The sequence below is a fragment of the Lutjanus erythropterus genome, chromosome 20 (genome assembly GCF_056507025.1).
Source record: "Lutjanus erythropterus isolate fLutEry1 chromosome 20, fLutEry1.hap2, whole genome shotgun sequence".
NCBI classification, from domain to species: Eukaryota; Metazoa; Chordata; class Actinopteri; order Lutjaniformes; family Lutjanidae; genus Lutjanus; species Lutjanus erythropterus.
The window spans coordinates 5157682-5172522 of NC_139336.1; the positions used below are offsets into that span (position 1 = coordinate 5157682).

Genomic DNA, 14841 nt, shown 5'->3' on the forward strand with positions numbered 1-14841 from the left:
TGCTTATTATTAATTACCATTTATTACATAACTCAGTCTTCTGAAGAGGAAGACCATGACATGCAGTTGAAAACTCCTAAACAAATGAAGGATAAAAAATGGAAGTAAGTTAATTTTTACGTGAATTTGTTTTTCATTTATTTCATACTTTACTTTTATTATGTACTTATATTTGAATTATTAATTATTATTTTATCATTATCATCATTACTTATTCACATGGTAATTTATTTGTGAATTTATATATTTTTTGTCTGTATATAAAAAAGCTTTCCATTCTCGCATAAATGACGAAGACTTTATTGAGGACTAAGGGTCGTGTCTAGAAGGGAATCCCAGACCCGTGAGAGATCTCGCGAGAGTGATAATTTTAACACAAACCTTGATCGTTCCTTAACTCTTGCCAAGTGTTTTCTGTCACTAGACCTACTCACACTTTAATCACAGCGTTGTTATAATATAACGCATAACGAGTTTGGACAATGTACAGAAAGATGAAACAACGCCTACAAATCTCGCGAGAGCTTCATGGGTTAAGGTTTCCCTTCTAAACAGGACCTGACCACCGAATGCTGCATGCTTTTACTTTGAAAAACATGGCAACGGATATGGCTCTCAGTTGTCGCGTGATCAGCTGACCGAACGAATCAGTTTGTCAGTGGGACGAGCAGCTAAAAACAAGCCGTAAGGGAGGATAATTTCTGTTTTTATTCGGCACGGGGAGGAGCATTCGTCGACAAGCTTTCCATTAGAAGGAAATGTTCCAGTAGGACTCATTCTTCTGGTATGTTTATACAATTCTCAACAGTGTGTTTTGGTTGCGTTAGCCGTGTTGCTAACCCGGTAGTCGCGACATTGCAGGTGTTAGCCATGGTGTTAGCGTTAGCTCTTCACAGATCACTGCCCAGCTAATCTGTCCTCTAGCTAACGGTAACGTCTCATAATTATTGACAGGTAGCTTTAAAGTAAAATAGCTGCAAAATTCTCAAATCATGTCTTCCTCCCAGTTTTCCCTGCAGCTGACGGTGAATTAAATGCAGCGTTATCTCTCTTTATTGTCCAACGTTGCTGCGCAGCCTGTAAACCTGATTGTGTCGTTGATGCTGAACGTTTAATTATTCGATTGAAGCACACACCTTTAATGTGTCCATGTGTAAAGTCTGCACTATATGTTGCTTACTTCAGTCAAACGGTCACTGCTGTTTCTGTGCCTGTCGTCGTGACTGGACAGTGACTCGTGACTCACTGACTCATTGTATTTTTGTCTGTAACATGACTAATACGTTAACATACTGATCTGACAAGTCCCAACGTTAATGATTATATATACGGGGTGTAATGTTAATGTCAACATGTTGCTAGCTATATTGTGTGTACATATGATAATGTGCCAACATGTTACCTTAGCATATTAGCATGCTAATATATTGTATTTTATTTGTAAGGGACCATACACAATATTAAACTTAAATGCTACCATATGAACTACAGTTAGCCAGAGGCTGATTTTCATCTGCAGGCCTTTTGCAGGTCCCCTGGTCATCCACAGTGACGGAATAGAACAGCACTAAAGAAACTACACAAAAAAGACAAATGACACAATACAAATTACTCACAGCAGAACATCACACACACACACATACACACACATACACACCCTATGTCAGCACCATACTTATACCATACTAGACACTTAAAGATTTGTGCAGGGGGATTGAGTCACAAGAAAAAAGATGATTAAAAAAAGATGATAAAAGTGAAATTAAAATAAAAAAAACAATAGTCTAGATTAAATGGTATGGGCTGACAATCATCAATCAGAAGTAGAAGATGAAAGTCAAATAAAGGCAAGCTAAAGTCAGCCTGAAAGGGAGGTAGCATTATTGGGCAGCTGCTCTGGTGGCTCGGATCATAAAATTTAAAATGTGCTTTACCAAATGTTTTTTGTGCTACTGTCCAAAAATGAAAGACTTGTGTCAGAGGACCTTGGAGGCCTATTTGATTTATACATTACAAACATTACATGACAGGTACTGCAGGTAGGCTGGTGCAAGATCATATTTTGTGTAAGTGAGTAAAATAACATGGAAGATCAACAAAGGCGGTGTGTAATCCAGACTCCAATGTTTAGAGACATTAGTCTCTACAGTGTGTTTGGACAATATGATGATCAACACTGCAAGAAAACTGTCCATTCTAATACTGTTTACACCCAAGTATCCATGTCTTTTAATGTCTCTGGCTGTATTAGAGTGCTGTGGGCAATGTTGCAAATCAATGAACAGGTCTGCTTAATGGCAATATTGACTTTGTAGAGTGTTTGCATCAGTGTGTGGAAGATAATTAATTCACTGCATCAACCAACCGGTCATCCTGATCAGATCCTCTTATTTACAAAAGATTTTCAATGGATTTTCCAGAAAATTTACATCATCATGATATATTTTGACATGATATCAAGTGTATTTGCAAACATAAAACAGCATGATGATGACAAACAATCCATTAACATACATAAAAAGAATAAAAAAAAAAAAAAAGTTTGCCGATACATTTCTTTGCAACAGCATCTGTACTGCTCTTTGATCAATGCCTCATCACTGCCTTTTCACTGTGGTCTCTGTCTCATGTTGTCCCTCTTGCTCTTGCTCTCTCTTTCCAGACACATCAGCATCATGTCAGGGAACAGCTTGGTTCTACCCATAGTGCTGTGGGGCCGCACGGCTCCCACTCACTGCATCAGCAGCCTGCTGGTGATGGACGACTTCAGCACCATCATCACCGGCTGCCACGATGGACAGATCTGCCTCTGGGACATGACACCTGAGCTGGAGGTACTGAAAAGGATCAAGGTGGTGGTGGTGATGATGATGACGTGATCATCTTCTTATAACCCAGTGGTCTTCCTTGCTTTTCTTTTGTCTTCTGCTCAGATTTGTCCCAGGGCCATGTTATTTGGTCACACAGCCTCCATCACCTGTCTGTCTAAAGCCAGTGCGTGCAGTGACAAACAGTACATTGTTAGTGCATCAGAGAGCGGGTGAGTACATCGTTATCACACACACACACACCTATCAGACGGTGATGACTTGCTTTAAAATGTCACAACAAAATGACTTGTTCAGATGCATTTATAACCTCAACATCTTTTAAAAAAAACTCATACAGTTTTATGTTATTCCACTTTTTTGCTTTTTTGTTGTAACCGCAGTTTTTCAGATGTCTCCTATGTTGTTTCTTATTTAGTTATTTTTATCACATGGGTGTGTTTTTCAGTTTCTGTCCCAATTTGTGTTGCAAAATAGCCTAATTTCTGTATCCAACAGAACCAGACAGCAGCTGTTTAAGAATAGCGATCCTCTGAACTTTAGCACTTTTTATGGTCTACCTCTTTTGTTTTTGCCTTTTTTCTTCTCCTTGTTCTCCTGCTTATTCTTCTTTCTTCTCTATTTTCTTCTTGTCTTTCTCCTTAATTTCATTTCATCTTTGTCTTTTTACTTCTTCTCATTCTCCTTGTTCTTTCTTCTCCTTTACTATTTTGTCTCGTGTCTTTGCTCTTGTCCTTCTCTTTCTTCTTCTCATTCTTCTTCCATCTTCCTACTTCTTCTTCCTCTCCTTAATCTTCTTTCTCCTCGATTTTCTTATTGTTTCTTCCCTCCTTCCTCTTGTCCTCCTTCTTCATTTTCTGTCTTCTTCGTTTTCTTTGTGTCCTTGTTCTTCTTTCTTCTCCTAGATTATTTTTTCTCTTGTCCTCCTCACTCTTCTTCTTTTTCTTGTTCTCCTCTTTCTTCTCTTCATCTTCTTTCTTCTTTGTCTTCTCTGTTCTCAAAATTCCTGCAATACCTGCAACTCTGGTGTAATGTGTGTAGCCACTTGCGTTTTCTCACTTGGCAGGTAGCTCAACAAGAGTTGTCTAGGGTTGCTTACTCAGGCTCTGTGCTGTGTGGATTAGAGACATATGATTTCAAAGATATTTTTAATTTAAGAAGTTTTAAATAATTCTGGTCCTGGCAGTTATGTTGTCCTTCATATATTTGTCATTTGTCTTCATCCTAAACATACCTGTCTGTCATTGTATATACAGAAACTTTAATCTTAGTTAAACTGCAGATAACTTCCTGCTCATTTACTGTGCATCTAACTTCAGTTTGTTCATGTTTACAGAGAGATGTGTTTATGGGATGTGAATGATGGACGCTGTATTGAGTTCACCAAGCTGGCCTGTGCTCACACTGGCATACAGGTAAGACACACTCACATAGCCCGAATTCTCAGAAATAAGCTGGTGCTCAACTGTGGCTTAGTCTCACATAAGCACCAACACAAATCCTCTTTTTATTCACTGGTTATTTCCAATTGCTTATTCTTTGCCGTTTTTCTTCACACATCGTGCAGATTAGATTTTTCAGATTATAAGATGGAAGGAGCTGCCGGAAAGCTAAAAAGTGTTGTTTGTTCAAAATGTGCTGTCTCCCACTCATGTCTCCTCTTGCTCCTCTGTGGTTCTACAGTTCTATCAGTTCACCATTGGCACTCAGAAGGAGGGGCGTCTGCTTTGTAATGGCCATTACCCAGAAATCCTTGTGGTGGACGCCACCAGCCTGGAGGTCCTGTACTCGCTGGTGTCCAAGATTTCTCCTGACTGGATCAGCTCCATGAGCATCATCAGATCTCACCGAACACAAGGTGAGGGAGATGATCAGAGCTGGCGCAGAAGAGGAGAGTAAATAGGTGGATTTGTTTCTCTTGGGGAGGTTGGGTGACTTTAATTCTAATAAAATCAATGTTTGCAGAAAGCAAAAAAGACACCCTGTAATTTGGGTGAAGGCAGTCAGATTTAAAAAAGCTGTTTTCTTTATGAAAAGAAGTTAAAATTGTCCACATAAATAACAGTGTTGGTATCTGCAGTTTCTCAGACTGTATTTAATGTCAGTATTATGTATTTTTTATGTCGTTTAATGCAACATGTGCAGTGACTGTAGAGATGGAGGGTCATCTTGGATAAAATTTGGAGCAGCATAGTCAATGTCACCAATGCTTTACACTTCAAATCTACTTTTTATAAAGACGGGCAACATGTCTCCACTTCCTCCCATTCTACAAAAATGAAGCCAAAATATCCCAGATACAAGTGATGCCACCTTGAGCTGGCAATGCCATTTGGTGCCAGAGTCAGCACAGTATCGACTCTTTTACAGTTTGTAAACGGTGAGAAAGCTTCGCTCGCATTTTGGCAACGGAAGTATGGAGAACCACAACAGCTTGTCAGTGGGTCACTGCAAACACGAGCAGTTTTTTTTTTTTTAACTTTACGTTTTTGGGCTTTTCTTGCCTTTATTAGATAGGATAGCTGAAGAGTAGAACAGGAAAGGGGGGTGAAGAGAGAGGGGATGACACGCAGCAAAAGGCCACAGGCGGGAGTTGAACCAGTGGCCGCTGCAGAGGACTGACAGCCTCCATACATGGGGCGGATGCTCTAACAACTGAGCTAAACAGCCACCCCAACATGAGCAGTTTTGATCTCTATCCAGTCAACACATTTAATAGCTTGCAGCTGTAGATGCTGCTGATTGCTCTGAAATGGTTGTGATCTCATCGGAATTCTGAACAACTTAAGTTGAACAGTGGAATATTGATTCTGACGCATCACATACGCAACAAACATACGTTTTGGCGATTTTGGTGCTGGTAAAACAACTGCCTGGATGACTGGGGGAAACTGCTACTTCTGTTGCCGAAATGCGCGCGCAGCTTTTCGATGACCTCGGCTGTAAAAGGGTCTATAGGTCAAGGTTGGAGCTGCCATGTCGAGGTTCTGCCCACACAGTCGGCTGACTAGACCACAAGCATAGCTCCGCTGTTAATAATGACGTGAAACCTTTTTATGGCCCAGTCATACATACAGGAACTTTGGTGAACTTTGAGGGGGTGGAGTCACAGCCTCGGCCAATAGTAACGATGTATGTATGTGTACCGTTTGCCTCGACACATGATGGGCATTCCCCTGCATTTGCATATGTATAACCAGGCCTTTATAGCATCAAATAAGTCATTAAAACCAAATTTAGCAGAAAAATGAACACATGAACAAGCATCAGCATAAGAACTACTGCCACACAACACAGTTTATGGGGAAAATGTATTATTAGTGTACTTGAATGTTTTAGTTTGGCACATATCACATCATCAGGGTTCAGTTTTGAGTCTCTGTCAAGTTGTTCATCTTTATACACAGGCAGTGTTGCATGTTAATGTGTATAATATGTAAAATCATGTACTGTTAACAGGCAAATGGCTCTAACTGACTGTGTTCCCTCTGTCTGTCTGTGTAGAGGACACGGTGGTGGCGGTGTCAGTGACGGGGATTTTGAAGGTCTGGATCATCACAGCTGAGGTCAGCAGGATGCAGGTACACCGCCGTACAGATGTTTGTTTATTAAAAAAACAAAACAAACATCTTTTGTCAGACCTGTGTATACTGCCGGAAATTTGTAAGTCGAAGTGAACTTATAATATTGCTATGACTGTTGGAATGTGAAAGTTCATGAATAATGCGTAATAAATACACCTCAACTCCATTTCCCTCAATAAAATCCATATATCAAGAAACAAATCAAAACAAATATAATATATATCATTATCTATTTTTTTCCAGTCTCAATTATTTATGTGTAACAGCTCAGGCTCTCATTTGTGTGTTCAGGACCTGGACCCTGTGTTTGAAGAAGAGTCCAAACCCATCTACTGTCAGGGCTGTCAGAGTATTTCCTTCTGTACGTTCACTCAGAGCAGCCTGCTGGTCGTCTGCTCCAAGTATTGGAGGGTAAGAACCTGCATTACCACTAAATAATAATACACACTTAGTAGTGAAATTTTGGCCTTAGTCTGATCCAGCCCAAACTCACAGCCACGTTAATAAATATATGTATCTGTTTGTGTGTCAGGTGTTTGATGCAGGCGACTACTCGCTGCTCTGCTCGGTGCCCAGCGACAACGACCAGGCCTGGACCGGAGGAGAGTTCATCGCCGCAGACAAAGTCATCATTTGGACCGAAGACGGCTGCAGTTACATCTACAAGTTGCCTGCCAGGTAAAACCCGCTGCTCCTCTGGCTCTCATGTCACTGCTCAGTATCATCTGATGGTGTGTGAACCCCGCAGAGGAAAAACACAGACTCACTGTCAAACTCAGCCACAGTCGTAGGAGCTGTGCAAGCAGTGATGTTAAAATGATAGTTTGGATTATTTGATAAATCAGTAGTTAGTTTGGTGATGCACCACGTGTCACCAGCACAAAAGTTAAGTAATGAGTTGCTGCGGATGAGGTCAGAAACAACAGGTATTTTAACCACTTTTAAAAGGTCCACCTTTGAAGAAATCTATATCAGTTTAAGTGTCCATAATATTTAGAACATTTTCACCACTTTACCTTGCTGCCAGACAGCCCTTTCTGATACATGTAAGTATGTTTTTAAGCCAGATATCAAACCAACCAAACTCCACAGGCAAAATTAGTCACTTTACATTGGAGAAGATGGGAATTGCTGGTCGACTGCTGCCTCAATCTGTTGGTTAGTTTGTGTTATTGTGTGACTTCAGTAAATCCAAACTATCCTTTTAAAACACCAAGGTCACACAAACTAACTAGCACCTCGACGCAGCAGTAGACCAGCAACTCCCATGTTCTCCGGGGTAAAGTGACTAACTTTGCCTATGTTTTTTGATTGGTTTGGAGTGAGTGATCTTTGGCTTGTATAACGGTGGCTTCCCATTAGAAAAGGCTGCCTGACAGCAAATTAAAGTACACTTATATACTTAGATTGTTTTTTTTTTTTTCTTTCTTTCTTTCTTTCTTTCTTTCTTTTTTTTTCTTTCTTTCTTTGGTTTAGTTGGACTGTTCTGGCCAAAATAAAATACTTTTTGTTTCTGACCCTGGCTGCAGAAGTTAGTTGTAGCTTCTGTGCTGGTACTCCTCTGTGCTTCTCATAAACTACACCACCATCTACTCTAGGTAATACGATGACTGTGGATAGTACCTCATACAACACCACTTAAGATAATCTGAACTATCCCTTTAAAAGTGTCCATGTTTTTTTGATTACATAAATACTGTAAACTTCGACTTTTTGTGTGTGTGTGTGTGTGTGTGCATGCATTCCTCAGCTGTCTGTCTGCGAGTGAACATTTCCGCAGTGATGTTGGGAAAACCAAAGAGGGCTCCATCCCTCCGCTGATCTACAGCATTGCACACCACTCAGACAAACAGGTCAGTCCAACGTCCTTCGCTCTGTCCAGCTATCAGTGTATCATACAGACAGGTTGTTCATTTTAAAGCTGAAACTAATTTCTAGATAACACATGACTGATGTTTTTTGTTTTTTTTAAAAGGGAGCTACATAAGGACGGTTCCATTCCACACTGTCAGCAAAAAATATTGTAAACAAAGCTTTTGTCACTTTTGTGAGGAACGGTATGAGGCACGAAAGGAAAAACGTGACAGGTCAAATATTTTGTTTTTATTTTGCATTTCAAGAATAAAGTTAAAGTGTTTAAAATAAAATTGAAATGTCAAAAATAAAGTTGAGAATGACATTGAACTTTGATTATTGGTGCCAGACACATGAGAAGGAATTATTTCTTTCTTATTTATTTATTGCACTTTTGCGTTATAGTTAGTAATTTTTTTTTATGCCTGGCACAAAGTTCATCTTTATTCTTGATATTTTGACTTAATTCTGAAATTACGAATTCTTTAGCAGTATTTTTGTCCCTGACAAATTATATTCAAAATGGATTGTTTCACAGACCTGGAAGACATGGAACAGCTCAGAAAAGTGTTTACTGTACACTCTTATTGTACACCAGAAAAAATATTTCTGATGTCTTACATTTGTAGCATATTAAGACATTTTTTGTCCAGGATATTGTGGTTTCCTTCCAATAATCGATAGATACTGCAGCTAATGATGTAGCTGTCTGAGGCGACTGTTTCCAGAGATAGACTCGACACACGATCAGGGCCCTGTTATTCAAATGTGGCTTAAATAATTCATTTAACATGATCCCCACTAATTTGATTGTATGACACTGCAGTAAGCAGTAAATGTGGGACATAAATGGCTACATTTGTACAGGTAACTGTGTGTAGTTGTCCTGTGGTAGTTTGTTGGCCATCTGCCATAACTGTATTACATTTGTATTGATGGTGTTTGATTTGATGTAGGGCTCACGTCAAGCACATGGATTAGACCATGTAATTTTTTAAAGGCCAGAAGGAAAAAGAAGTGAAGTGAAAGTGTTTCTGTAATTTCCATCGCCTCTTTTATTGTCATACTTTCTATAGAAGGTGTAGGGTGTAAAGTGCAGTTCCCCACAAAGTAACAGAAGTGACAACATTACAGAACTGGAAAGACGACGTGGTGAAAGAGAGGAAGTGGAATAATTTAGGACTGTCCTGATGAATCAGTGTATTCTGGTCTTGACTTTCAGAATGAAGGCATGGACCATAAATTTGGCGTGGTTGCTGTTTCCTCCATGTTATTCTGTTGTCTTGATAAATTCAAAATGATGTCTCCTCAGCACTGATTCCAGAGTCATGTCATACTGATCACTCTGCTGCTCCGAGGTTCTCTTTTTAACATAAACTCTCAGTCTCTCATTCACTAATCAATAGCAGTGTGCTCTACTTAGTTGTTTTTTCCTGTAGCTGTCAAGCAGCAATCAATGAAACACAACACTGCACAGGTGTTTCACATAGGCCCTGATTACGCCTGGTACTAACATGCATCCTGGGTGCCCCGAGCACAACTGGACAGCTCTGTACAGATGTTAATGCATGCAAGATGCATTGTGACGATAACCTAGACCAACCTGTGCCCTGTTCTTTCAGCAGTGTGTATGCAATGTGTCCTGGGCTACAGTGAAGGACCACCTTCTCAAGAGTTGTTGAGTGAAGAGAAAATTTATAGACTTTGCAAAATGGCTACAAATTCTTTATCGTGCGCACCCTCTTGTAAATTCAGCATTATATGCAATACATTAAGCTGCACTACTACTCTATGCAACTCTATGTTGGGTTGTTTGAACACACCATTTCTGATTTCACCATTCACACAAAATTTATGAAAGAAGACAGCATTTTATTGATGGTAGATATGTCAATTTTTGCTGGTACAATAAATGGTAACAAATATAGCCTTTTTTTTTACTGTCTGTAGAAGAAAATGCCCAAACTTCCTTAAAAAATTGCGATCCCAATTTTGTGAGAACTTTGTGAAACGTTGTTTGTAACAAATTCTTAATCATTGTGTTTGTATGTCCCAGTGTGTTGGCTACTACTGTTGGGCTGTTGATTAAAATCAACAGCACATTTAGTCTTTGCAAACAGAAATGCTATAGCTCCATGTTTATCTGCATATAGAGCAGAGAGGTAACATCTGATCACAGGTGCAGAAAATGTTATGTTCAACTGGTGATGACTTAAAAGCAATTTAAAAAACCTGCAAAACAGAAAATGGTGAGTATGACATGACTCTGAGACATTGCCATTATTGGAAGAGCAGCTTTTATCTGAGAATATAATAATAATAATAATGAAATCTACAAAAGTAAAATTCTTACTACTTACTAAGCTAAATCATCAGTACCTTTTAGTTTTACACCAGATGGGGAAAGGTCTGGCTTAATCCATGTGTGTGAGCCTGATACTCGGTTCTTTCTTTCTTCTGTTTAGTTCTGATTTCATTTTGGACCTTCAGTATGTTGTTGTTATATGTGTATTTATAATTTAATGTCTTGTAGGTATTTATTTGTTGTCTGTGCATTTTGTTCTTTTTGTTGTTCCTTTTATCATTCTGTCCTTTGATGCTGCCATGCCCTCTCCCTCCTTTGACCTCCTCACTCCTCTCAGAAGGAAGGAGAAGGAGGTGAGGAGGAGGTGGTTGTGGAGGTGATGTGCCTCCCTGCCAGCGGGTACGACTTGGAGCTCTACACCGCAGAGCTGCAATACCGCCACCGGCCTATAGAGGCGCCAGTAAGCCCCAGAAAATGCACACTGAAAAAAGAAAACAAAGGCAGGAAGAACAAGAAGGTTAACCTTCTTGGCTGAGCTGCAAAAGCTAAAATGATCAGAATTCCAGCACTTACACCAGGCATTTGGTTGAAATATAGTCTTTAACAATCAAAGAGTCATTATTTTCACACCCACACCATTTTGCATGACAAAATGAACACAAATATTTACATGTGTGTATGCAAAATGGGTTAAAGTTCGATTTTCTGCACCATCAAATGAAAGTAAATCATTATACTATATTTAAAGGACCATGCCAGTAGTTGGGCATGTTTAGCCTGTTGACTGCAAATTGTTGATTCTTAATATTACTGCTGGATATGCTGTTTTTAATTATACCCTATACATATTGAATATTAGTAAAATTAAGCCAAACTTAAGGTTAATTTAGTTGGTTGTTGTTGTATTTTAAAAGGTTGATGTTCAGCAGCCAATTCTCATGTCCCAGAGGTCAGAGCGTCCTTGAATGCAGTCCTTTTCTTTTCAGAATTGGCTCCTGCAAACATATTACTGTATGATAACAACAGTTAGAAACACTTGGGCTGTAAATTAATCATTTTCAATGAGTATGTCGATTTTATTAAATGTTTTTTAATTAATTGGCTAACTTTTTTGTCTACAACATGTCACTTTAAAATGACAAGTGTGAAAAATGTCTCATTTTGTTTAACCAGCAAAATATATTCAGTTTATAATTAAATAAAACAGAGAAAAGCAGCAAATCCTCACATAGGAGAAGCTGAAACCAGAGAGGTTTTCTAGCAATCAAGTGATTTATTAAGAATGCAATCCCTATTAATAATAACAATTTCAGTCATCTAATCTTAGATAACTAAATGTTGACTAGTGAATTATCTCTCCTCAGCTTGATTCCTGCTCCAGTTTCACAGAAGAGAAGTTAAAGTCAAATATGTGAACAAACACTGGTATGGTCCTTTTATAGTGAGTCTGGTGTTTGATATAGATGTTCAGGCTTAAGATTTTAGATCAGTGTGAGGTTTTGAGATGAAGTGTTTGAAAAATTATTTATTTACTTTTTTTTAGTTTTTGCAAGAAAGGTTTTTTTTTTGTAAATTGTAACTTTGCAGCTCAGCCAGAAAATAATGACCGGAGATGAGAGGAGCAAACTGTGAGAACAGCAGTGAAAACACAGACATCCACTCAGTGGCTCACATTCACCCCGCACTGTTTTAACAAACAAGGAGGTGAAGTCGGTCTCATGTTGTGTATTTTTATTATTTCTAAGCCATCAAATTAAGTTGTTGCATTTCAGAAACAAAATGAAATGGCCTTAACTCATCAGAGTGGCTCAGAGGGAATTTCACCTCGTCATTAATTCTATAAATTTATGATGTAGAAAAATATCATTGAATTAAAAAATATCATAAGCACAAAAATGGTCAAATACATAGAAAAATTGGATTAATACTAATAATACATTAAAATCCTAAGAATTGAATGAATAGCGCCCTCTTTTAAGATTTATCTCTCCCTTTTACTGAATTCTTTTTAGAAATTAATTTTTTGACTCCATGAGCCAAAAGAAAGAAAGAAAAATTAGACAAATAATAAACAATAAATAAAATTACAGTCAGATGTTGCCGGATTTCACAATCTGTCCATCTTTACACTCAAACTTATAACACAAAGGATCATGTTTAACCAGTCAATCATAAGACAGACCCTGATACAACACATATCATTACAGATGTAGTTACTGTTTTAGATGGTAGTTTAACAATCGATGTCAGTCAGCAGAGGTGCTATTTACATCCTATTATAATCTCTAAAGATAACATCTTGGTGCTGTACTCTATAATCTGACTGAGCATGTATGGTAGGTAGATTGGGGGGAAAAACAGTGGGCCAAGCATGGACCCTTGGAGAACTCCATAATTAGTAGAAAAATAAAAAACGGTAATGTCTGTAAGTCTAACCAAAAAGTAGTTACATGTAACAGGTGGTACATTTGGTTTGAAGTGTTGGAGTAGAACTGTAAGCCACTGAGTCGATGACATTTAGGGAGCTACTGTCTGTTGTGTTTGCTCCTCTCTTTGGTTTCCCTCCTGCCTGACTGAGAGACTGAACTCATTCTGGTTCACCTGATTTCATGCTCTTTTCCCACTAAAATAAAACTCCTCTTCCAAAAGCACCATCACCCTCCTCATCTGTCTTCATACTGATGAAGATGCATGCAAAGTCCCCAAGCTGCTTTATAACTTAATATTGACCCGCCGAGTCCCTGAGTTTTTAACAAACAAAATATCCACAACAGGAAGTGATAGAATAACATTATGTGGATTAAATTTGGTTGCCAGGCACTTTGGACTACAGAGTTTATACATTTCTCTGTAAACTTTAAACGCAAAGGAGACACAGTAACGATGTAAAGAGATGAAATGTAGAAATGTTCTCGTCGTGACAAGATTCAGTTAAAGAACAGTCACCATCTGTGGAGTTCAGATTATAAGAAAAGCTCAGTATAAGAGATTCAACATTTACATATTTTGATATTTGTGTTTAAATACAGTGTCAGATACAGATAGGACAGGAGGAAATGGTGTTTCTGTGTGTGGTCATCGGACCTCGTTCAACAACTGATAGCAAAAAGTTTTTTTTGTTTGTTTCATCCCTCTGTGAATACTAGATGGGTGAGGTTTTCCTGTTGTCTGAACCTTTAAAGTTATCGAGCACTCAATTTCCCGTCTTAAATCACCCTGTTGGGCTTTATTTTGTCATCAGGACCTGCTCACTGTATGAAACTTCTCAAAGGGTAAAGTTTATTCACTTTAACTACAAATAGAAGCAGACCTTTATATTAGAGACAGGCCATTATATTTTATCAAAATTAAGCAAATAAGCCTCCCTGATTTCTGATCTACTTTATTTTGGATTTGTACATGATGGTATCAATTTAAACTAAATACTTCTTATGTGATTATTTGTTGTTGTTATTATGATAAATAATAGATTAAGGATAAAGTACATTTCCACAGAGAAATCCACCAGTCCAATCACCAGTCTGCTGCTCTGATTTTGTTTTCTCTCACAAAACACTATTTCCATCTGACCCTTCCTAAGCCCCACCTCTTTTCACTTTGTACTCCAGTAACAGTTGAGCAAGCTTTGAACCTGGGTGGAACCTCAGTCAACTTTCCCCATTTCCTGTATTTGTGCTTTGTGCATCTATGTTGAAAGGAAAATCAAATTTTGAAGATGGTGAAACATGTTGCTAGGGGACCAGTAAAAGCACCATGTAGTCACGTCTTAATTAAGCTAATGTTTGCAAAATGCTAGCTAAATAGCAAGCTAAGCTACATTAATTTTAGCTAGCTAGTTACATCTGTTAGCTACTGTTAGCAAAATGCTACCTCACTAGCTAGCCAGTCCACATCTGTCTAAATAAATAATATATAAACTATAATTTCGCTAACATTAGCTAACTTAAGATGTAACTACATAGGTATCCTTTACAGGTCCGGCCAAATGCCAAACTTGCTGAGCTGTTTTTGGAGCAAAGAGCAAAAAGAGGTGGGACTTAGGAAAGGTCAGTCTTCAACTTTGTCAGTTTTTAATCACAACTAGGATGCTGTCAGTGAAACTTTCTTCTCTGTTTCAGTAAAAGACTTTGTGCACAGATGTTTCAAATTAAAAGCCTTACAGATGTTCAAAAGAAATAATCTATCCTAAACCTGGTCGGCTTTCAATTTAAAATGTGCAGTAAGTCTTGAATTCTTTTCACAGTAGCTTTATACTAATTTAAAAAGGTGA

The 14841-nt window shown here is 38.4% G+C and overlaps 1 protein-coding gene across 4 annotated transcripts in view; it reads left to right on the forward strand.

Moving 5' to 3' along the window:
• Positions 1-622: 622 nt before the first annotated feature.
• The window catches only part of wdr7 (WD repeat domain 7), a 134586-nt gene continuing 120367 nt past the window's right edge, over positions 623-14841 (forward strand). For 3 of the 4 annotated variants that reach the window (XR_014772664.1, XM_084746563.1, XM_084746561.1), the window contains exons 1-9: positions 623-784; positions 2663-2834; positions 2934-3040; positions 4165-4243; positions 4512-4686; positions 6333-6409; positions 6704-6823; positions 6945-7090; positions 8163-8265. Coding sequence is in view for 3 of the 4 variants with exons in the window: in XM_084746563.1 (XP_084602689.1) it covers positions 2676-2834; positions 2934-3040; positions 4165-4243; positions 4512-4686; positions 6333-6409; positions 6704-6823; positions 6945-7090; positions 8163-8265 (966 nt within the window). In the remaining variant the exon portion in view is untranslated. The remainder of the gene's footprint in view (positions 785-2662; positions 2835-2933; positions 3041-4164; positions 4244-4511; positions 4687-6332; positions 6410-6703; positions 6824-6944; positions 7091-8162; positions 8266-14841) is intronic. The other variant, XM_084746562.1, reaches the window with a different exon arrangement.